At 34.6% G+C, this 25,241-nt stretch overlaps 1 protein-coding gene across 4 annotated transcripts in view; it reads left to right on the top strand.

Annotated features, from left to right (window-relative positions):
- LUZP2 (leucine zipper protein 2) overlaps window positions 1-25,241 on the top strand; it is a 422,350-nt gene that overhangs the window by 242,593 nt on the left and 154,516 nt on the right. For all 4 annotated transcript variants that reach the window (XM_031459867.2, XM_031459865.2, XM_031459866.2 and 1 more), the window contains exon 5: window positions 6,166-6,228. In XM_031459867.2, coding sequence (XP_031315727.2) covers window positions 6,166-6,228 — 63 coding nt within the window. The remainder of the gene's footprint in view (window positions 1-6,165; window positions 6,229-25,241) is intronic.

Below are 25,241 nucleotides of genomic sequence, written 5' to 3'. Positions count from 1 at the left end.
AGGAAACAACAACCTTTGGAAAGATAGTTTATTCCCCACAGTTCTCAAGAGAAGTGGCCTGCCACGTGACAGAGGGCCACCCAGGGAAGCACCAGGTCAGTCACGAGTCAAAGGAAGGTGGGGAAACTGTAGGCAAATGCTTCTATTGTGGTTTCTGCGGGGAAGGAAGGGGTTAGGCAGGGTAAGTGGACCTTGGATTGGCCAGTTTGAATGATTTCAGCAGGCTCTGGGACATAGAGACTGTTTGTCTGGTACCTGGCCCTGGTTGATTACTTGGGATCCCAGCCCCCTTAAAAACTGTCAGCCTGCCTTCCTTTTTGCGAGGCTTCCTTGGACAATCTGGATTAGGGTGTAGTTCTGCTTCTGAAACTTAGCCCTATCTGTCATCTGGGATACCTGCTTCCTAAAGAGTCTTTGTAATAATGACTGTTGACTTTCCTGGATGCAGGATTGCTTCTTGTTAATGAATTCACCGTTATCTTTTCGGCCCACCTGTAAGGATGAGCATCTTTGTTCTTCTCTTCCATGCCATGGCAACTCTCACTGCTCACCTACAATATGTCCTAATGTCTGGCTCTTTGGATATCAGATGTTACATTAAAAAATAGACATACTGTTTAGCACCAACTTGTTGATTTCTCCCCTTAAAACCTGACTCAGCCTACTCAGTGACCCTAATTGCAATCTCATTTCTGTCTTGATCTATCACATTTAATCTCAGTTTCTTTATGGCCCAGTCCCAAATGATGGCAGTTAGAGCAAAAGTGTTCATGTGTGCTATTTTCTCAGATCCTCACAATAAAACTATCCAGTATTGTGGGGTTTTTTTCCTGAAAATGAATAACTCTTGCTTGTGTCAGTACATCTAATATTTGGAGGAGCCAAGGCATGAACCTGTGATTATTCCAATATGTTATGCAAACATCCCAAAAGAAGAAAGCTAGAATATTTGAAAGAGCTCAGCAAAAGTTAGAATAGCAAGTATGGGAAAAGTGGAGACAACACATAGTTGGGAAGAAGGAGGCAGGACTGACCAAGTCAGCCTTACCCTCATTGCAGAATCCTTGCGGTGCTTTTCTTAAGGTTCAACATTGAATCTTGAGGAGAGATTTTCCTCTCTTACCCCAAAATGCTCTCCTAAACCAGAAACTCCCTAAATGGGTTCATAGCATAACATGTGCTTCAGAGTAAGAACATTCTAGGTTTAATTTCCTAGTGGGCCTCCTACTAGCTCTGCAAATTTGAGCAAGCTCTTTAACTTCTACAGGTTTTCTTACCTGCACATTTTGAGTACGATTCAAGTTAAAATAACATTAAATTATATCTGGCATACAATAGATAGTAGACACTAAGTAATGTCATTCTACTTCCCTTCCCTTTCCAACTTCATCTCCATCACTTCTTAGCTGAGGAAAGATAAGAAAGTTATTTTATATTTCTGAGGATATTTTATTATAAAAAGTATGTCAGTGCTACTTAGCTAACATTTTGATGACTTTGCATGTGAGCTGATACATGCAAAGTACTGAGCAGAGTGTGTAATCAATTTTAAGCCATCACAAAATTGTATCAAAGTCCTACAAGACACCCCTGTCCCCACTTCAGACAACAGTCTCAAGTCCAGGTTGTCACCTGTGCTTCTGACTGACCAGCTATAGATTGGAGTTCCAATGACCCCCGCCTTGGGTTTAATTGATTTGCTAGAAAATAGACTTTGAGAAAGATTAAGAATAAAAACACAGATTCAAATTTTAAAATGTTAATTAAAAAAGAGCAAATAACCATAATCATACCAGGAATTCAAACAAATAAGGTATTATGAGCAACTGTTCACAGAGATATTTGAAAATGTGCCTGTAAATTCCTAGATAAATACAGAATGCCAAAATTTCTACAAAAAGAAACTTAGTACTTGAATAAAGAATACTGTTAGAATTTTATTATGCTTAGAAGACCTTCTTTCCCAAGTATTCCAAAGCCAGAAGGTTTTAATGGTGACTTCTATTAATTTCCAAAGATCAATTAATTTCTAATATAAGCAAATATTTTCTGGAAAATAGAAAAAGATTGAACACTTTCATCTTATTTTATGATCATCATCGCTTCTTATTCCAAAATCAATTAATGACTGTATGTGTAAACTAATAGCTATTTTTCTAGTAATGAATATAGATGTTAAAATTCTATAAAAACAAATTCAAAACTACGTTAATAAAATATATCATCATGATCAGTGAATGCAAACATCTGCAGAATTAAATAATACTTATCTTTTGGAGGAAATTTGTTTTATGGTTTGAATTGAATGACTGATGTTCTAAGTCAAACCAGAAAGAGATGACAGAAAGGTTAACAAATATGGAAATAATATATATTTATTAAAACTATGAGTATTATTTTCTTAAATCTGCATCTGGTGGAATTTAGAAGACAGATTTCATTTTATGGAACTCATCACTTTCCAACTTTAATAAAGACTCAGTTTGTGCTTTTTCTCCCTATTTGAAGATTCTAAGGATTAAATTAATATATATTTTAATTGTTGCAAATAATTCAGTAATTATTCTTTCTGCTAGGAAGACTATAGTTGGTGTGGTTGAAAGTTGGATAAGAAGGGGAGAGTAAGATCATTATAATTGCTCACTGTCAAATAGAAGCAACACATTTGGATTTGATTCTGTAAATATTGTTGTGCTCTTTTAGATTTAACAACAGGTAATCTGATGTGCTGTGTTGATAACATATCTAATTATTGTGACTTTTTCCATAAAAAGGATTGTATATTTTATGAAAGTAAGTTGCAAATACCCATATTATTTGGTAAGTCCATAGTAAAATGCTATAAAACTTAAAGGTGATAGTGCTTCTAAATCACAAAACTATAAAAGAAGGTAAACTTTTGAACATTAAACTGAAAAAGCAGGCAAGCTGTCTTGATCTAGTTCTGTTTGAAAATACTTTTTGTGAGCATTTGTTTATATCTCTATGCAAATAATGGAGTGACAAACCTTTCAAACTTATGTTCCTCATGAACAGTCTAACAGACAGCAAGGAAAAATGAGCTCTCAGGTGTAACGAGAATAACTCAAGATATTAATACTCCTTGGATGCATTTCACTACACTAGTTAATTTTTATGGCTTAACTTGCCCTAAGTGAGACATAATTAGTCTGAAGGCAAGAATTAACTTCAAGCTTTGACTCTCATTAAAGATAAAGAATTGTGTTAGTCCATTTTTTTGTTCAAAGTAAATAAATGGTATTTTCTGTCTCTGAGAACTATTTAAATATCTTCTAGGAATTCTTATTTTCCCAGGGCTGTTAAAATCTGCTAGGTTTCTAGAACCAGTGTTTTCAAAATGCTCTGTTGAATATTCTGTATGCATTTTAGGTTCTAAATACTTGAATATTGCATTCTCAAGTTTTTTTCTGTCCTTGTTTAACATTTAAATAAGTATATTGTTGACATTGCAATATGTTTTCATTGCACTGTTAATTAGAGTTAGGTGTTAATTATGGAGAACACGTAATAAATACTATAAAAGGTGAGGATTGGGGGAAAATAATGGTATCAGCAAAAGACAGATTATTAATATAACCAAGATAGCTTCAAATAGTTCCTGATCTAAACTAAAGACAAAGCTGTAACATTAAAATTTTCTGGTGCTCATTAAGTACTGGGTAAGACATAGTGTAACGCCTCACTGTTTACTTTTCTTTTTGTAATGCAAGTGCCTAATTTAGGATTTGATTGCAGGGGTAGCCCCTTCAAAGAGGCATCCATTTCAAAGAGGGCTATCTCCTGTTAACACGCAGCCAACCACTGACCCAACCTAGAACCAGTGCCACCTCCCCACTCTGCCCTCAACCTGGTCTCTTTTGTTTTAGAGATCTTGGTTAATTTAATTTTGATTACTGACCTTTTTTTTTTGTTTTGTTTAGTTTTTTTTTTCCTCTCTCATTTTCACTTTAAATATTCAGTCTTATGTTTTAAACCCACCAATAAAGAATGAGCCCTGAAACCCTAGACCCCCAGGCTCGACCCCAGTAAAAGCAGAACCACTGCTGTGCCCATTCTCTTTCTCTCCGTCTACCTCCCAACCCCTACCACCTCCCTGTATGGCCCCAGGCATACCATGTAGTTTCCTGGACCTATAAGTCATAAACCTTTATTTATTTTTTCAAACTTTCCTGATGGTATTGCTGAGGGCATCTTGGAACCACAGAGGCTTGTCCAGCCACAACACTGGTTGACAGTAGGCTGACACCAGCACAAAGCAGTAGAAATGGGTGTAAAGGCTATTTCTTGGGACATATATTACTGCTCTGCATACATATCTAATTTTGAATGGGATCAGGCCATTCTAGTGATACCTTTGTTTTATCAATCAAATTGAACTATTTCCCTAATGGAACAATGAGGTGACTCACATTTTCAGGTTGCTGTCAGTATCTTCATAGTTCAAACTTGAAAATTGTTATGGCCAAAAAGATGGACATGGTCATTCTCAGGCTTCTGCTTCTTTTTATATGTAGTTTGACCATTAAAAATTGGAGCAGGGAGGGTATAGCTCAGCAGTGGAGTGCATGCCTATCATGCACAAGATTCTGGATTTAATCCCTAGTACCTCCATTAAATGAGTAAACAAACAAACAAATGTAATTACTTCCCCTCAACAACAAAAAAATAAATAAATAGGTAAAATTAAATAAGTAAATAAAACCTAACCTCCCCCCAAAATTAAAAAAAAAAATCTTTTTAATTGTTTGGTTTAGGTTTCATTGCCATCTGAGAAAATGGTAATACAAGCCGGACAAGATGAGGTATTAACATGTGTTGTAACGTTTTACAGAATGCACAACAAATAAAATGTACAAAAAATACACAAGACAAACACACATCAAATCCAAGATAGTGGTTTCCTCTGGGGAGAGGGAAGGAAGGAAAATTAGATGGGGCTTTAATAGAATGTATAACATTTTTTTACAAGGTCTGAAGAAAATTGGACAAGTCATTTACATATATTTATTCATAGGATGGACCCAGAAGCATTTTACATAGTATTACTCTTGTTCTTTTGTTTATGTTTGAAAAGTTTCAGAACTATTTTTTTTAATCTGTATATATAGTAAAAATTAACTTTACTCCTAAACTTGACTTCCACTGACTCTTTTATCTCTAGAGATAATCCAAAATACCAGTCCCTTTTGTATCATTCCAGGAATCTTCTAAGACTATGTTGTCCAATATATAACACTAGATACATGAGGCTATTGAGCATTATAAAATGACTAGTCCAAATTGAGATGTGCTGTAAGTATAAAACACACAGTGCATTTTAAAGTTATGTTGTTTATATAATCAATAATCGATTACAGGTCAAATGATTATTTGCATATATTGAGTTAAATGAAATATATTAGTAAAATTAATTTTGTCTGGTCCTTTTATTTTTTTAAACTGACTAGCAGAAGATTGAAAATTGGAGAAATTAAATGTTTCATCCACAATCATACATTCACATCATAGTGAACCTTCAGTGACCATAAATTCTCAAATTTTAGCTACTATGCTGTAACTGACTTTTTTAATGTGGTCAGGCAGATAAAAATGCTATGTATATACAAATGCAGTTTGAATAACTGGCCTAAATTTACAGATTCCAACAATATCATATATAGGAGGAAACATCATGGTGTCTTTGGTACAGTATTTATAACACTCCATGATTTTGAGGTCAGGAGCTTCTCATTGCAATTACTCTCAAGCCTGTGGTGCATCAAAATTACCTGGAGAATGTATTAAGAAAAGAGATTCCTAGGCCCAACCCTAGAATCTAGGGGTTTTTATTTGTTTGTTTGCTTAAGAGCTACATTTTTTAATATTGAGATTTAGATAGGTAAGAGAATCATGGTCATAATGTGCATTTCTCAATTTAAAAAAATTATCTTTTATTACATGAGAAAAGGGAATTTTTATATAATTAGGGGATATATGTATGAATTGGGCAATAAAAATTTGGTGAGTGAAAATTGTAATCCTTTGGTTTTTAGTATTTGTTGAAAATGATATAATTGTGGAAAATCAAAAATCATGAAAATAAATTTACAAAACCTATAGAAATGAATTTGAAATGTGTCTACATAGTATTCTCTTTATTTTCAGATTGCTTTTTTAAAGACTGAAATGGAAAGAAAGACCAAAATGATCCGAGATCTCCAGAATGAGGTAAGACTTATTTCAGGAAAATCTTAAATAAGTCAAAGAATATACACAAACACACATACTGATTTACCGTAATCTTTGGAGTATTGATTGCATGCAAATTTGGCCTTTAGCTATGTACTAATGGAAAGGAACTGTAGGGCTAAAAATTTCAAAATAGATAACCCCTACTTTAACATATATTTGATAATGTTATTAGTTCATACATCTTCAGTTAATTTTCCCTTCTAATTATATTTTGCTTGGGCAATATTAAAATTGTATTTTTATTTCATGAATACATTTGTCTACAAAATGACATCACAGGCACTGAAGAAGAAAGCTAGTTAGAAATGGACTTCATGCTAGGAAATGCCAATCTAGAATGAAAAACTTATGTGAAATAATCTTAGAGTAATGTAGATTTAACATAAATAAATAAGCTGTAACCACTTTCCTTACAGCCTTTAAAATTTAAGGACCCTATAAAATGCTTTATGCTTTTTCCTTTTTTGATATTTTGTCTTATTATACTTTATTTTCCAAAAATTCCTCCATCACATTTATGTTTTGACCTTTTTTTTTTTCTTGAATGCAATTACTTACTTAGGACTACTAATGACACATCTTCCTTGATCAATCCCAATAGGTTGAGTTTGAATCTCAAATCAGTTACTTTAGCCTTACTTGTCTCTCTCCTCTGCTTCCTTCTTTCCTTCCTTCCTTCCTTTTTTCCTTCCTCCCTTCAATTTTTTGAGACATTACAGAAACAGATGAGCTACATTATTCCTAAATTGTTTCCACCTTGATTTCCAGATTAAAAAATAGACTTTGCAAATTCCTTGGTATGGAGTCAGCATTTGTACTCTGGGTATGACATTAAAATGGTTTATCAGGTGTGCAAAAAATATATAGAAGAAAGAAAAACATGAAAAGTTTTAAATGGCTTTTATTTGATTCTATTGTATTTTCATTTACAGCTAATGATTTTTGTTCTAAGTCTTCTTAAGAAAGTCTAATGAAAAAAAAAAAAAAAAAAGAAAGTCTAATGAGGTGGACTTAATGTTTTCCCTGAAGCCTAAATCTTAGATTTACTGTTTGTGGTAGAAAATGTCAGCAAACCAGAGTTACCAAAATACTGAGTGTACTACTAAATAATTTCTTGTTCACTGAGGCTCAGTGAGAGCACCAAATTACTCAATTCAGCAACTTTCCATGAACAATTTAAGACAAAAGAAATGTTTAAAGAAAATGTTAAAGGGGGAGGATATAGCTTAAGTGGTAGAGCACATGCTTAGCATGCACGAGGTCCTGGGTTCAATCCCCAGTACCTCCCCTAAAAATAAATGAATGAATGGATAAACCTAATTACCTCCCCCAATAAATTAAAAAATTAAAATTATAAACAAACAAACAAACAAACAAATAAATAAATAAATAAATAAATAAATAAATAAATAAAATGTTAAAGCTAGTATTAAAATAGGAAAGACAGTATATTTGGACGTGCACACACACACCCATACACAAACACATATACACGTGCATGCAGACACACACACGACAACATAAACCTGGTTGTACAATAATGAGAAGATTATGGACTAATCTATATCTCTTTATGTATTATCAGTTAACTTTTAATCTGTGATAATTTTTTAAAAAAACTAGTTTTCAACTAAGAAGGAAGCCCTTTTAAAATCAAGCTATTAATTATTCATAATAGATACATATGAGAACTAACAAAATGTTTTATTTGCTCCCAGGGGATACCTTTAAAGTTTAATACTAATTTCCTAAGTATATAGGCTAGAATAATTTTAAAAGCAGCACAACTCTTCAGAAGTGATATCTGCCAAATGCAAGTTTTGTAATTAAATCTGCTGCGATTCGCTTTCATCATATTGAAAATCTGCAAGACGACCATTGGTGACCAGGAAAGTTTTTGGCTTCTCTAACAAAACCTAATGCTGAACGTATATTATCAAGTAAATGTTTTTAATTTGACTCCTTTGTATTAATTCCTTGAAGTTTCAGGTTCATTATTTTGACAGATGATCATTATGTGGAAACTGTACAAAATAACTGGCCCATACTCAGCACAGTAAAAGTATATGGACACTTCCTGAAAGGTTTTTTTTTTTTAAGAGTAAGAAAAAAATATATGTAAGTTGATTAAACAAAATACAAAGAGGTGAAAGAGACCATACAGATATAAAGAGATTTCTGGGAGAAGCTTGGAGTCTCCTGAATGATTTCTTCCGAGTGAGGATATTTGGGAAGTCCCAGTAGAAGAAGGGACTTTTGAAAAGTTATTAAACAATGATCAGCATTTTTTTTTTCATGTATGAAGGCAGGTATCTTAAAAGGCACTTTTATATTAACACTTGAGAGATTTAGTTTTTAAGATTTAAGACATCTCTTGGAGGGGCAAAATATTTAGACTTTATTTTTAGGCAAATGCTGTGTAGGGCAGAAACCATTTTGATTTTTCCATCCAGACAGTTGGAATTGGAATACATAGCAGCCCATGATTCAAGGACTGTGTTCATAACTGGGAAAAACACTGGGGAATAACATTTGGAGAATACAGAGGGCAAAGTGAGAATGCGAGAGAACAAGAAATAGTGGGGCTTTTTTTTACAGAGAAAATGAAGAGTGAGACTGGAAAGAGAGTAGCTATGAGTTAATCAGTATTTCCAGCGCCTTTATTTTATCTGTCTTTACAAGTATCTCTACACATGGACATCACATTTAACATGTGTCTTGGATTGCTTTTACTCACAGAAGCTTTATTGAGATGTAGGCGGTCTCCAAGTTTCAGATCTTGGTACTGCTTTCTGCTTATACTCTCATGGAACATTCAAGTCAAATCTGTTCTGCCACAGTGTATATTTCTCTGTATCAAATCACCTTATTAGCAATTCATAAATAGTAGAATGATATCAGTAAGTTTTCAATAATTGCATTGGTTTAAATGTATTTTTTCTCAACACATTAAAGGGGAAGTAATCAGGGGAAAGCCTTGTCAAATTTTAGAGAAGTTTTTGTCATAAGAAAATATACAAAAGGGCCTCTCTTTAGTGCATGTAGTGATGGTTTAGTTCCTTTAAAACATTTTTTTAAATGCTTTTATTGCAACAGGATATCTGACTAAACCATGAATGTAGAAGACTCTAAGGCATTCCCCCCTGTATTAAAATAAGAGATTAGTGAAAAATATGCATCAGAATTTAATTCTGGTAATAATGTACTATATTAGAAGTCAGTTTCCTTTAGGATTTGTATCTCAAAAGAGGAAACTGTAAATCCTAAGTGTAGGACTGAAAAGGATTAACTATGATTTTTGGGGGATAAATGCTAGAAAATATTAAATTGTGGTTGTATTTTTATTACTATTGTCATTAGTTTGTTAATACTATGATTACTACATTACACAGTAAGTGGTCTTCCCCAATCACATTTTTCTCATACATTCTATATTTTAATGTACACATTTGCAGAATACAAGATTTCTCACAGTGCAGAAATTGATTTACAGTAGCTCTAACACCATTTTTCTAGTACTTTCCTAATCTGTCTCTAATTCTGATGTCTCTTATGGAATCCATTTTCTGCATTCAATTACTTATTTTGCATTTTTGTATTTGAATATTGTATGGTTACAACAAATATAAAAAGTTGCATTAGAAAATAAAACAAAGAGACAAACAAAAAGCTTAGCTTTCCTTCTCTGACTTCCATAACTGCATCATCATGTGATATAGAAATTCTTATGGACTCCAAAGCTTAGAATTCTCTTTGACTTTGCACTTTTAAAACACCCTCTCTCCATTATCATTCCTAATTTTCTTTAATTTTGTCCATTGTTTCCCCTAGGATAAAATAAGTGTGTCTACAGTGGCCCTAGATATTAGAAAGGTTCAAACGCTGATAATAGGTATTGGAATATTGGGTAAATTAAGCATTGGGACAGGCTTCTCTGATTAGTTTGAAGGTCCTCAATGAAATGTGTGGGTCTGATAATGTTCAGGACTTTTTAAAGGAGTACATAGTTGGAAATACTTGAATTAGATTAAAATTAAAACATAGTCTATATTAAATTAGTGAGTAGATAGAGTTAAAAGGGGAAGGAAGAAAAGGGAAGGGGAGAGAGAGAAGGAGGAAGGAAGGAAGGAAGGAAGGGAAGCAAAGGAAAAGAAAGGAAAGTTGGGAGATAGCCCCCTATCCCAACTGTTTTCTACAGTGGTTTGTTTTAGTATAGGTTCTTATAATTGATTATTTTTCTGAGACTCATTCAAGATAGTTCAAGGTAAAGAAAAAATATGGAATCTCATTGAAAAAGTGATAATAATAAAGTCAAGAACCGTAAAAGTGGGCCTTACTCCACCCAGTGATAGAAATCAGAAATTTGTTAAAGCTGCTTCCTTAGCAGGCTTTTCCTCTCACAATTTCATGGCTCCGCTTTCCTTTCTTTCTAGTCTCTCAATTATTTTGCTCATCAAATTTTCACATGGCTCATATAGTTTAACCCAACTTTGAAATACTAATTAGCCTTCTCTATTTCCTACTAATAACCAATTTAATTTTTAATGCTTTGTTTTATCACTGTTGTTATAAGTGCCTGGGGGTGGGGCAAATCTTGCTACAGGTGAAGTCACTGACCAAGCTGTGGATTTCCAAAGGGTTCCAAGTAACCACTGACACGCATCCAGGTACATGAGGAATAGAACGTGGAATTTAAGGGGCAACGTGCCAGTCACTGTTCTCAGTTGTGACTAAAAAAAAAAAAAAAAAAAATACTCTGATAAGAAGAAAATGACTTTATTAAGCCATATAGAGACCTCAACAAAATGTTAGGGGAGGTATATATACAGTTTGTGGGCCGAGGTATAAGAACAACTCCACAAACAAACCCCAGGAGTGGCTGTCGCAAGGCAGAGCTACCTCTGCCAAGATCGGGAAGCTGCCAGTCAGTTTTATATTCCCATCCCTACAGACTCTAGTTTCACATCGGCATGTCCCTTGTGCATTAGACAACGGATAACATCTAGCCCTCTTTCCTATGTATCTGACTGTAGTGTCTACATTTTGCAGGGATTGTGTCTGATTAGCAAAGTGTAAGTCATGTCTGCCCTGGAGCTGCAATGAACTTTAGAAACAGAGAGGGTTTGTTTGTTATATTTCCAATTAGTTTGCCTTAAATTTTCCTTGGGGATACGGGTTTAACAGTATGAAAAAGTTTCGCATTGTGGAAACAGTGTTTCCACAGTTTCCAAAGTTTGGTAGCCTGTGTATTAACAATTTTCCTTTAAAAATGGGTTACAGTCCATGGTAACCAGCCTTAGTAAATGTTAAGCCATCACTGAAGGGTTTTGAATAGTTGAGAAACGTATTGTAAGTACCACTGATAGAATATTCAGTTATGCATGTGTGCGTGTTGCAATATGTGGCCTCTTGCCTGTCCTTACCATGTGATTTTAACTTTGCTTTAGTATGAATTATTTCTTCAGCTAAGATGCTGGTTTTTCAAAGTTAGAATCCTACCTTCCTTAAAATACTATAATTCAGATTTTTTCACATATGAAAAAACACAGGGCCAGGACTCTGTGTACGGTAAAAATAAATAAAGACCATACTTAAATCTGTCTCCAAATTTGGACAGAGTGTCCAATGTTCACTCAATTTATTGGATTCATTTGGAGTTTGGAGCTGGTTTCCCTAATTTGCTATTCTCTACAGTAGGGATGATTATAGACCCTGCAAGATATCAGGGACTCCCTGATCATTCTTATGAGGTAACAGAAAATAAAGTACAGATGCAGGAGAGTCCATGACTAAAACAAAAATAATAATAATAATAATAAAGGTCAACAACCTCTGATCTAGAGAAAACTCTAGTAAATTTTAAGAAGAAAATACATTTTGATTCAATTCTTGTGGCTGTAAGTCTCTGTAAAATAAATTATTTCATCTTCTTGCCTCAATAAACACATTCAGGTGAAGATGATGGGCTATTTCATAATGTGACAGAGTGCTTCAGGGTCATCATTCTGAAATGGATTCTCATGCCTGCCTGCAGATGAACAGTTGTGAGAGTTTGAGTCAAACACATGCTGAGTCCAGGACATGCCTGAGATGTTTTCAGATAATTCCATTACAACCTTTTCACTTTGTTCCTGCTGGTTTGCCTTTCTTAAGTGATTATTTCTGAGCAATTCTGGTCAGTTGGTCATTTTGGTTAATTATATATCCCATGTTTAAAGTTTATTATAACTCATTTGCACTAGGCCCTAGGGCTACTGTAATAAAGTAACCCAAAGTGAGTGGCTTAAAGCAGTAATAGTGTACTCTCCCACAGTTCTGAAGCCTAGAAGTCTAAAATCAAGACTCTCTAAAGGTTCTAGAGACTAATCCTGCTTGACCTCCTCCCAGTTTCTGGTGCCTCCTGGTAATCCTCAGCATTCTTTGGCTTGTCAAGAATCTCTGCTTCCATCTTCCTATGGCCTTTTCTATGTATCTCTTTGTGTGGTTCCTCCTCTTCTTTAGACACCTGTTACTGGATTTAGGACTCAGCCTAATGCAGTGTAACCTGATTTTAGCTTAATTACACATGCAAAAAAACTTTTCTAAATAAGGGCACAGTTTGGGGTTCCAAGTGGGCATGCATTTTTGGGTGATACTAGTCTAACAGCCCTACCATCTGTGCCATTTTGTATATTCCAGGTAAACAGCTTAGGCATATTTTTTTGAATAGGCAAAGAGGGAACATTTTATTAGGCATAAATCTTAGCCAATGTTTTAAAGGAGAAAGAATGATTTTATTAGATGTAAATCTATCTATGGAAATACTCTCATACTGCTTATTTAGATGCATATATAAGATTTGTTTACCTAGATACTAATTTGTGGAATAAACAAATAACTTGATTCCCAACATTGTTTCAATCTTTTGCTAGTTCCTGAGGATATAGACATTATTAAAGAAGTCCTTCTATACAAAACAATCTCTGATCATGAAGAATGTAAAAAACAATTTAATATTGTATAACAATATATTTTGCCATATATTGTGATACAGTCATAATTACACAAATTGCACAAAATATTACAGTAAAACCAGATTGAAATAGCATTTTACAATAAAATATTACAAAGGGGCAGGTGAGGGCAATAACTTACTCAGGTGTGGTGGCCACTGAATGCATCATTTAAGGGGTGGGTTTTGAAAAGAATTAAGGGCTTAGAACTTATGGCTATTCATAATCAAGAGGGCAAACATAAATAAAGTTAATACTTCAAAAGTTTCCTCGTAGGTAGAAAGATTCTTAGATGTTTATTGATGTGAAGAAAGTAGTTAATTTTGATGATTGTAGGTGAATCCAATTTCAGGCCAAATGACTTGCAAAGATATGTTTCTAGTCCTCAAGCCAATGCTGTTAGTATGTGTTATAAAAAGGGATTGGGGCAGCCAAACTGATGGACACAGCCAAAGAGCAATAAACAGAAAAATAAATCTGAAAAGTTCCACTGTCACGTACAATTACATCAGTAAACTTTCTACTTTGCAAGAATTTTTATTCAACATTTCTGAAGTAAACCAGGACTGCTATCTTTTAGCAGATCACAGTCTACCTAAAATGTCAGTTTATTTACTGTTGCAATTAATTAATTCCGCCAAATTCTAGTTTCCTGCTTCTGAGTGCTGGCTGGATGCCAACACCGTATGCAATTTTAGGAATAATTCTCAGTTGAAATTGTATCTTGTGCCCCTGCAGCATCTGGGTCTCTGTTTCTGTTCTGTGGTAGAATCTAGTGTTCTCTGTCATGCTTCAGGCAAAGGGGAAGGTTTGATTTCTTAATTTCATATCTTCAGGAAACGTAAGTTTTAAGTGCCTCAGAATATTGTTAATTTAGTAAATGAGAAAACAATGCTTGAAGTGTTTAGACATTTAGCTTGTAACAAATGGAAACTGTTATCGTCTTCATAGTTATTAATGTCATTGGATTCTGAGGTAAAATTTGTTCATCAATAAGCAATACTGTGGTGGGGGGATATAGCTCAAGTGTTAGAGTACATGCTTAACATGCACAAGGTCCTAGGTTCGATCCTCAGTACCACCTGTAAAAATAAAGAAATCTATGTACCTCCCCCACCACCAAAATACAATAAGTAATAACAATAACAAATAAATAAAATATTTTAAAAAGTAAACAATATTATGTACAAATACATATTTGCTTAGGAAATAGTTCTAAACAAACAAATACACTAAAACTCCATAGTTCATTTAAATAAAAAATCTAACTTGCAGTCTCATTCCATCTCTCATATTGTCTCTCTTCACATAGCAGAGAAGTCCAAGAACCCATTTGATTAACATTTTACCAGCTTAGAAACACTAGCCGAGTGATGCAGTCTTTTCAAATTGCACCAGCAGAAAAATTCTAGTGAAGAGCCTACATTGTTTGCATGCCTGAGCTAATCACCACGGCCAGGGGAATGGTTGGGGGGGCGGTGAGGGGGGAGGATGGGGTGGGGACACTTTGGCCAAGTCTGAATCACATTTCTGTCCTTTCGTTAGTTGGAATCAACCCTACTCAAAACATAGATGGATTTCCCACAGGAAAGAAAGATTCCCTGCAAAAGAGTGACTAGATATTGGACTGATAAAATAAAGTGTATAAAGAAAACCATCCAACACTTCTATTGCTCCCTGTTATCCTCACTCATTTTCTCGCTCACCCTCAGATCAGAGCATGTAAGTAATATTTTAATCATTTCAAGTCCCAAGTCGTGCATGATGGATTTGCATCACCATATTTTTGTTAGTAATACTCCCTTGTATATAATTTCACCCTCATTCACCTCAAATGTATTAAAGATCTTTACTTTTCTCATTTTATATTTACTTGCTACATTTCAAGTTCTTACTAAAAATGGCACTAGGGAAGCTTTAGTCATATAACATTAGGTAGATGATCTTCTTCATCTCTGTATCTGGAAGACAGTGGGAGAACTGCTTTGTTTTCAGTCCTCAGAGATTTATCATTTTGTTGTATTTGCTTCTCAAGTCTTCCTTCATTCCATTCTCTCTCCTTTGTGCATGATGGATCCAGCATTATTACTGGAACCTAGTGCCTAATCATCTTTAATGTCTTAACTTGAAATGGGTTTCATCCTTTCTCTGCTGATACCTTTACACCTCGAGTAGTCTTTACTCAAAGACATAGACTAGATATGGATCCAGGGCAGGGAGTGTTTTGAAGATGCTACAACTAGTTAGAGGTGTAAGAAAAGGAAATTCATGGGGGAATCCACTTACGCATGTTTGAGAGGTTGGAATAAGTGCTGCTTTCATGATAGACAAGGAGAAGAAACAAGTCCAAATTGTATATTAATAACTTGTAAAACTATAAGCACGCACATAATAGTCTAGGCAATCCATAAGACACAAGTTTGTGGATTTTTTTTTTTTTTTGGTTTCATTTTTCAAATTACTCAGTGGGGTAGCTCTTTGTGAAAACTTTAAAAATCAGGAAAAGTTTATTTGTATTTTTTAACACAATGAGATCATTGATAGATTTAATACATAAATATTAATTTTATGGTGTTTATTTCTTGGGTAAAATTAACATGTTAAATGACTATTTTCTGAGTTCATCTGTATTTAGCTTTATTTCAGAAAGTCATCCGGTGCCTGAAATAGGTCCAATGGCAAAACAGCAAACGTTTCTTGTAGTATACCCATGTACAAAAATATAAAGCCCCAACTTAAGACATTTTATAGTCTTATTCTAAAATCCATGAGTAATAGAAACATGTCTGACACACCATGTTGCTATTTTTTATGCATTATATTTCTTGAAATTATATTACATAATTATTTAATTGTCCATTTTTACACTTCACTGTTTTTGTTGTTGTCACTGTATTGGTAAAAAAAAAAAAATGTCTGAAGGGAACGAAAAATGATGTAGTCACTTTGGAAGACAATTTGGCAGATTCTTACAAAATTAAACATATTCTTACCATTTGATCCAGCAATCATGTTCCCTGCTATTTACCCAAAGAAACTGAAAATTTATGCCCACATAAAAACCTGCACTCGAATGTTATAGCAGCTTTGTTCATTAATTGCCAAAACCTTGAAACAATCTTCCTTCAGTAAGTTACTAGATAAATAAAGTGTGCTAATCTAGACAATGGAATGTTATTCAACAGTAAAAGGAAATGAGCTATCAAGCCATGAAAAGATACAGAGAAACCTTAAGTGCATATTACTAGATTAAAGGAACCAATTTGAAAAGTCTACATGCTATATGACTCCAACTATATGACATTCTGGAAAAGGCAAACCTATGGAGACAATAAAAAAATTAGTTGTAGTAAGAGGATAGAGGGGCAGGAGAGATGAGTAGGTGGAACATAGAAAGTTTAGGCAACGAAACTACTCTGTGCTATACTATAATTGTGGATACATGTCATCATTCATTTGTCCAAACTCATAGAATGTACAAGACTAAGAGAGAACCTTAATGTAAACTATGGAGTTTGGGTAATAATGATGTGTTAATGTAGGTTCACCAGCTGTAAAAAATGTTCCACTCTGGTGGGGGACCTAGATAGCAGGGGAAGCTATGATGAGTTATTAGAGCAGGGGGTATATGGGGCATCTCTGTCCCTTCCTCTCAATTTTTCTGAGAAACTGCTCTAAAAAATAAAGTCTATTAAAACAACACACACACACACAGCACATGTAATCTACCCTATTAACAAAATTTTAAGTGTCTAGAATATTAATAACCAAATACACATTAGTTTTTAGATATAATTATAGGAATATTATATTTTCAGTATTATAGCCTCTGTGTCTTTTCTGGAACATAGTAATAATTTGATAGATATTTGTTGAGTGAACAATAAATACTGATTGCTTCAATACATTATATTTATATAAGTGGAATGGGATGGACCACTATGTGTAATTACTAGTAATAAGAACCCCCCAAATTATGAGAAATAGTCCTTAAATTAACTTGAAATGACTTTGAACGTCATAGAGAGTCAGAAAACCTCAAATTGGCTAGAATCTGCTAAAAGTTGCCCTCCTAAGTCTTTTTTATATGGGGCTGGAAGTCAGGGTATTGTATTTTCAGTTTCTAACATGCTGAATTGAAAGAACAAAAGCATGAAAGAAAAAAAAAACTTAAAAAAAGAGGAAAGAAGGAAGGGAGTGAGGGAGAGAAGAAAGAAGCATGAGAAAAGAAACTTGACTTGGGCTGATGATTGAGAGAGTGGAGTTTTAACTAGCATCTGGTGACTTGGTCATGCCGGGGAAGTCACAACTTTTATGAGTGTCATTGGTAGAATAAGGGGTTTGCATGAAGTGATCCCCAGGATTCCTTAAATTCCGATTTCAAGATTCAAAGTTTATAAATTCTTAGTCTACAGAAACAGTAACACATAAGTTGTGAGTTAATATCTGGGGTTAAACTCAGGATAAATTCCAAGAAGATGGTCATTAGTATTTCAAACAAATCCCTGAATGACTGTAAATTGTATTTGGAGTTTTTTTATTCTAGGAGTGTTTAAAAATATTGAACATTAAAGTAGGCTGATCTCTAGTACATGTCATAAATAAACGTAATATGCATAGCTATCTGGCCATCAATCAAGAATTTTTTTTTTCAGTTTCATCATTTAACCTATTTTTATGGTAGTAAAATGTTAACTTTAAAGAAAATTGGTTTAGAAAATTCTTATTTTTTTATTAATTTTTAGTGAATGTGCAAGTTCACAGAATGTTGGAAATATTTTGAGACAATTATTTAGGCAGTTATAAACTATTTTTCCCCCTCAAAGATGTAGAAAAGACCAAAGAAGGACAAAAGTAGTGTCATGGTAGTAAGATAGTCAACAGAGTTAAAACATACACACACAAAAAAAGAAAAAATACCAGCTTTAAATCGTATCTCTGACACTATTTGTGATATATAGATGTTATCACTATTTAAGTAGAAACTCTCACATCCACTCGCACAGTTGTTATGAAAGTCCAATGAGATAATAGTTATGAAAACAACTATCATTGTGTCCCTCCTTGTTCTTCCTAATAAATGTTGTCTATTAATATTTGGCTTTCACAAACTAAACATTACTCTACTCACGATATATTTTTAAATCAGCCGTTACATGGAAAGTACACATAGTAGGATGAAAAGTGGCCCAAAGGTAGCAGGTCACAATTCGTGGAATCTGTACATATTTTACCTTATAAGGAAAAAAGTGTCTTTTCATATATGATTAAGAACATTGAGATGGTGAGAATATCCTAATTATGCAGGTGGACCCTAAATGACATCACAGGTGTCCTTATTTGACACACACATAGAGGGGAAGACAATGCGAAAACAGAGCAAAGAGATCCTTGAATATGCTGGCCTTGAAGATGGGAAATAGGCAGCCACAAGTCAGTGAACGCCTACAGCCATGAGTGACTGGGCGGGACGAGGAACAGATTCTCTCCTAGAAGTGTGAACTCGGTAACTTTGAAGGACTGAGAAAGGACAACTAATTAAATGGTCTGCATGTACTGTGACCAGAGATAATTGGCCCTTACTAAATTTGGAGGTGCTGTTAAGACCAAATGCTAGGTAGTTAAAGCAATCAATGGACATAGTGATATTACAATGGGGACTTAAATAAGTTTATAGTCACAGGAAAATCAAGCATCTGAAATCTTAAGAAGCAGGATCCAGATTTGGGAATCTCTGTTCTGAAGCATATATTCTCCCAGTCCCTGGCTATATAACTGCCTGGCTTTAATGTTTTCTTTCTTTCTCCTTCTCTTCTTCCTTCTCCTCTTTTCCTCCTTTGGTATCACCACTCTCACTATCATTTAGGGACCCCATGACTATCACGTGGTAGATACTCAGAAACTAATTATTAACTATTTTATTGACAGCTTTATATGTTTTTACAATAAAAATTTCTCACCAAAGAAGGAATAAAAACGGCCACTGTCATTGCCACTCTTGTGGCTAGCATGTTAAATATGTAATTACATCTCTTAGTGGCAAGTCCTTTTGTATGCATGATTTCGCCCAATCTTTGCACAGTCCAGCAGTCAAGCAGAACATGTTCTGAAGTGGAAGGAAGAGATAAGGAAAACTAAATCTTAGAAACTTTCCAAGTTGGTTGATTTCACAGAGCTAGAAAAGTGGAGAAGGAACCAGGCACTCAATTTCCCCTCTCCTTTTAAGGTAATTTTCTCACTCTACCTATTGTCCTCCCAGCCCTGTGACTATTGACTTGGAAATAAGTGTGAAAGTAACCACCTAAATAACCGTCTCTTTTAATCTGTCTAAGTATCACATGCAGGTAGGCTCCCTATTCTTGCCACAGCCGTGAGAAAATAAACCTCTCTCTGTGCTCTTCATAGAGCTGTTTCTGTCATGTTGGATGTTACACTGCTCATATTTCCGTGGATTTCTTCTTTCTAGATATAATCATACCTCTGTTAACATGATGGAAAACTGCTACTCTGAGCTTTCAACAAAATTCCACTTAACCTTTTTTTCCTAAACAAAACTAATAGAATTTTTATAACTTTTCTCACAGTTCAAAGTTACCTGGCAAATGTTGCTAGATAAAACATTTTTTTGATTTTTAAAGATAAAAAGTATTAAGAAAATCTTAATTATCAATCGACATTGTATTCCAAATAAGATTCTATAAGATTCTAATATTTTCCAAGTTGGAGGAATGAGGTTTCATATCAAAGTGACTTCGCTGGGATGCATTTTAGATTATTTGGACATTTTTTAAAAAATGAGTCTGTCTCTGTTTTGTAAATAATGTCTGTTTGTTTTTAAGATTTCACTTATAAGTGATATCTTAGAATATTTGCTTTCTTTGTCTGACTTACTTCACTTAGTATGAGGATCTCCAGGTCCATCCAAGCTGCAAATGGCATTATTTTATTCTTTTTAATGGCTGAGTAGCAGTATCGGCTACATTCTAAGGAGCTGCTGCACTCTAAATTCCTCAGGGCGGAAAAGGGAGGAAGGAGCAAAGAGGGAATTAACAATCCAAGGCTTGAATAAGTGAACAGGTAGTGGATTTATGATTGGTGACCTATTAGAAAGGTGTCCCAACCTTGATTGTAAGTGTCAATATGTGAATTATTAGAGTGTGGACCTTGTTGGAAAATGTATAACTGAATGACTTAAATAGACTGTGACCTGAGGAGACATTGTTGTTTTCTTGGGAGTATCAATGATACATTGGCAGAAGAGTCTGACGTTTCATTAGGAAGTTTAATGAGCTTGACAAGATGATCCTGGTGGTCAATTCAGTCCTAACATGTCATTATAATATGATTAGAATGAAGATGAAAAACTTAAGATAAAGAAATCATTATATCCGATAATAAAACTGTGCCTAGGATTCTACCTAAGTAATATATGTACACCATTAAAGCCAGAGGAGATTTCAGACAGCATCTAGCCCACCATCCTCCTCTCACAGATGAAAAGTTGGAGGCTGAAAAAATCTAAGCACATTCTTTGTGTGGTTGCACTGTTTCAAGTTGGCACCAGTTACAACACACAGAAACTACAGATATAACATCCTGCAAATACTCCTCAAGTGCAATTATTTGAGTTTGTACTTTATAAGCTTTAAATTTTAGCCCTTCAGGTGGAATCAGGGGCTGTGGCACTGAGCACACCATTGTAGTAACTTATGTTTGCTTGGTGGGAGCATTTGTCCCCCACTGTCACTTGGTACCTTAATTACGTTCTTTTATGGAGGCTCTCACAAATCTCTCAAGGTTGTGAAGATACTGTAACGTGTGTCGGAGAAACCTAAATACAAGAGGCATATTATGTTTTTCATGATTTATATTTGGTGATTTCATGAATAAGTAATACATATTAAAAAATATACATGCATATATTTAATAAGACTTTTTAAAAGGTAAATTCACTTCCCAATTATAGTTGTATGTATGCATGTTTAATATAGATACAGAGAAACAGGAACAAAGAAAATAATAGAAATGTGATCTACTATCTTACCATGGGAAAATAGAATACACAAGCATATCTAACAAATACAGTCCTGACCCCTCTGTAGATGGATATATATTATGTTTTACTTTCTAATTAGCATATATACAAATTGTCTCACGGTACCAAAATTTTTAGGTAAGCATTATATTAATGGCTGCTTGCTTATAACACCTACCACTTGTCTAAAGAAATTTCTTTCTATCTATCTGTCATCTATCTATGTAATTATTGATTTAATGATTAGAAGGACCAACTCTTTCCTGGAATGAATTTACTATTCACTACGTTTTCTTCTAGGTATTTTTTGTGATAAATCAAATATCCAATAAGAAACTGCTATATAAATAAATAGAATGATGCTATTTGTAGATTCTTCAGTAGAACTCGTACACTTGGAAAATAATGACTGCCACTAAAACACAGAAGGACTAACAGCTTTTCTTATTCAAGTCAGGCCTAGTTAACCAACCCAAATGAGGAATGAGTGAGTTAATTAAATATTTCTGTTAAGTTGTACAAGCTCTGACCTGTGCTCCTTGATTGCCTGAGAAGATTTTAAAAAGAACTTATTATTTCAACAGCTGTAATGGGCCATCCTTTGGGGAGGTGCATTCTTACTTCCTTCAACTATTAAATAGAGATAATTGTAATATCCACCTTACAGATGTACTGTGTAAGCTTAAATGTATGGAAAATGATGAGAACTGTCACTAGCTTATAGTTAGCATCTCATTAAAATTAGCCATAAACACCACAATTATTTTCATTGTGAATTAACACTAAAATAGACAAAATTACATATTGTTGTCAAGTGACTGTTCATTTGCATTTATTAAAAGTGTCAGCATAAGCAGTGATAGGACTGTGGAGGGAAGCTCTCTGTCTGATTTGTTTCTAGTTGGTCACAGTTTTCATGATTCTTCCTCTAACACCCATCCCTGTTTATTTTCTCTGTAAGATCCTTCCCTTGCACTTACTTTCTTTGCAGTATGTTAGAAACAAATGAGAAAGTCGGATTCATATGCAATCATTGTCCTTCTAGCTAATAAAACTAGCTTCTCAGTACAACATACTTGATTACAGTGTGCCTGTGGCATCAACATAATCATTGTTATCAAAAGCCTGTTACTGCTGAGTCCTGCCTGTGTGCAGAGCTTGATCACTGCGAGAGCTGGTAGCTGAGACACCACCTGCGTGGAACGACCTGGATTTATTCACTAATTCTCCTTATTAAATGCTATTTACACCAGTTACATAGGGATCTCAAAAACAAGCTAGGATAATTAGGGCTGGACGGAGAGTTCTGAAAATTTGATAGTGTTTTCATAACCACTTAAAACACCACAGCATGCACAATGTGTAAGTAAAAATGAGATGAAAAAAAGGAATTAAATTTATGTATGGAATATCTCTAGCTACATCTCCAGTTCTGTTTTTTAGCTCCATTCTATTCTACATCTTCAGTAATTTGTCTGTACCTATATACTGTGTCATATATATGTATTTATCCAAATAAATATATAATAAACCCATACATGCTTGTATATGTATGGTGTGAAACTAAGATTTCAAACTTTATCTCTTTGATTCTTCTAAATATTTTTTTAAAAATTCTGTTATCAAATGTAAAACTGTATATTGTTAAGATTTCAGTTTTAATGAGATTTACCATTTACATATTTTCTTCATGACATATCTATTGAATTATTTGCAGAATATATTGTCTATTTCAATATTTGAACTCCTTCTACAAATAACTAAATAGGCATCTTTTAACAAGTACCAGGACGCAGTATTTCCTTAAATATTGGCAATGTGTTCTTACTTTTTGGTTAATGAAAGATATGGCACTTATTTGGGTTTTTGGTTTATATGTAGTTTAGCCTTGATTGCCAGACATAGACTCATTGATGTCACAACCTTGTCACTGTTCCTAAATCACTTTGTGTTCATGTGTCCCTTCTTCCATCCTAAGTTGTATTACTCACCCCAATAATTGCTTCCTTGAATACACTTATCTCACTAATACCCCCCTTCCTTTACCGTACACTCACGACTAAATCCCAAATTTAGTTACATCTCCCTACACCTGTCCCAGTGCAGGAGACTGTGGCTGGTGAAAATCAAATAAGGTAGATGACTGATCTTATTTTGAATATATGAATAATAATCTTAAGTGTATCCTTACTGCTGTTAAGCAGGCCTGCAGTCTTATACTGTTCACAGTCTTAACTCACTCCCCCTGTGATAGATGCCTGTTTTATATGTCCTTCTCTCTCCTCAGACTTCACATGCCTCCTCTTCAAACCCCACTGTCAGTTAATATTCTGATGTATTAGTCAGGGTTTTCCAGAGAAAGGGAACCAAGAGGAAGTGTGTGTATGTGATTTATAGATGAAATTCTACCAATCTATCTCTATCTATCTATCTATCTATCTATCTATCTATCTATCTATCTGTCTACAGAGAGTTTTATTTTAAGGAAATGGCTCATTTGATTACTGAGGCTGGTAAGTCTGAAATCTGCAGGGTAAGCTAGCAGGCTGAAGACCCAGAGAAGAGCCAGTGTTATAGCTAACGTCTCAAGGCTGTCTGCTGTAGAATTACGTTTTTCTTGGGGGAAGGTCAATCTTTTGTTCTAGTCTTCCTTCACCTGATTGGATGAGGCAGTCCCAGATTAGGGAGAACAATCTGCTCTACTCAAAATCCACCAATTTAAATGTAAACCTCATCCAAAAACACCCTTACAGAAATATCCATAAAAATGTGAGACCAAATATCTGGGTGCCAAAAACCAGCTAGGCTGACATATAAAATTAACCATCACACCCTGCTTCATAGTTCATCAAAAATCTAGAAGCCATCCATGCTGGATATTGTTCATTTACCCTTCTCAGTCCACTCTCCACCCATTGTAACACTGCTGTGTACCCTATAAATCTGTACTCTATGGACAACATCAATCTATTCATTGGTCTTTGGCTTCTGGTTGGATTCAGCCAATGTGAGTCCCTGGCAGCTAATGGAAGGGAGCTGGATAGTGAGGTCAGGATATTTGAGGGCCCTGTATACATAGATTTTTGACCAAAGTTTGCAGCTCCTCTCAAGGTGTAGCTCTCTAATTAATTTTCTTTTCTTGGATTCATTACTACTTCTTTTGTCCTTTCATGCCTGAAATGGTTACAGCTTCAACCTACTTCACTACCTCCTTCACACTCCCTACATCTTAGAAAATAGCTCCTCAATTAACCCTGTTCAGAATTATCTTATTTTGATAGTATCATCTGTTTCCTGATGGAATGCTTATTAATACATATTAAGAAGTATTCTTTCACATGCTCTCAGTACACCTAGAAACCTGTCTGCCTTGTTACTGTTTACTCTACCTTCACTCCTTATGCTGGGTGGACTCTCTACGCTCATCTGAAGTCAGTCCTTACATTTGTGCATCGGATCCATGTCTGCTCGTACTCAAGGATATCTAATAATTCTCTTCTCTCCTATGTGTCATCAAGTGCTCTCTCCATTTTTTATGTAAAATGCTGTTGTATCACCCGTCTTTAAAATATCACGGCTCAACCCCACATTGCCTTACAGTTACTGCCTTGTTACCCTGTTCCTTTTTATAGCAAAACTCTTTGAAAAACTGCTTTTGTTCTTACATATATTTTCGTCTTCCAAATTCACACTTGACCCCACTTCATAAAGACAGTTCTTTGTTTTCAAGGTCAAAAATGAACTCCATACTCCTAAATCCAAATGTTAGTTCCTAATTCTCACATTAATTAAATAATCAGAAATATTTAAAATGCTCACTCACATTCTTCACACATTCACTTCACTTGTTTTTTATGCTTCCATGTCTCTGGGATCTTTTCATTTTTCCCTGATCATTCCTTTGACAGCTATTTATTAAGTTTCCAGCTATTTCATTGTTGTAGTTCATCAGACCTCAGTCT

This window comes from Camelus dromedarius, chromosome 12 (genome assembly GCF_036321535.1).
Source record: "Camelus dromedarius isolate mCamDro1 chromosome 12, mCamDro1.pat, whole genome shotgun sequence".
Lineage (NCBI taxonomy): Eukaryota > Metazoa > Chordata > Mammalia > Artiodactyla > Camelidae > Camelus > Camelus dromedarius.
The sequence above is the reverse complement of the archived record's forward strand: the minus strand, read 5'-3'. Positions and strand labels throughout refer to the sequence as shown.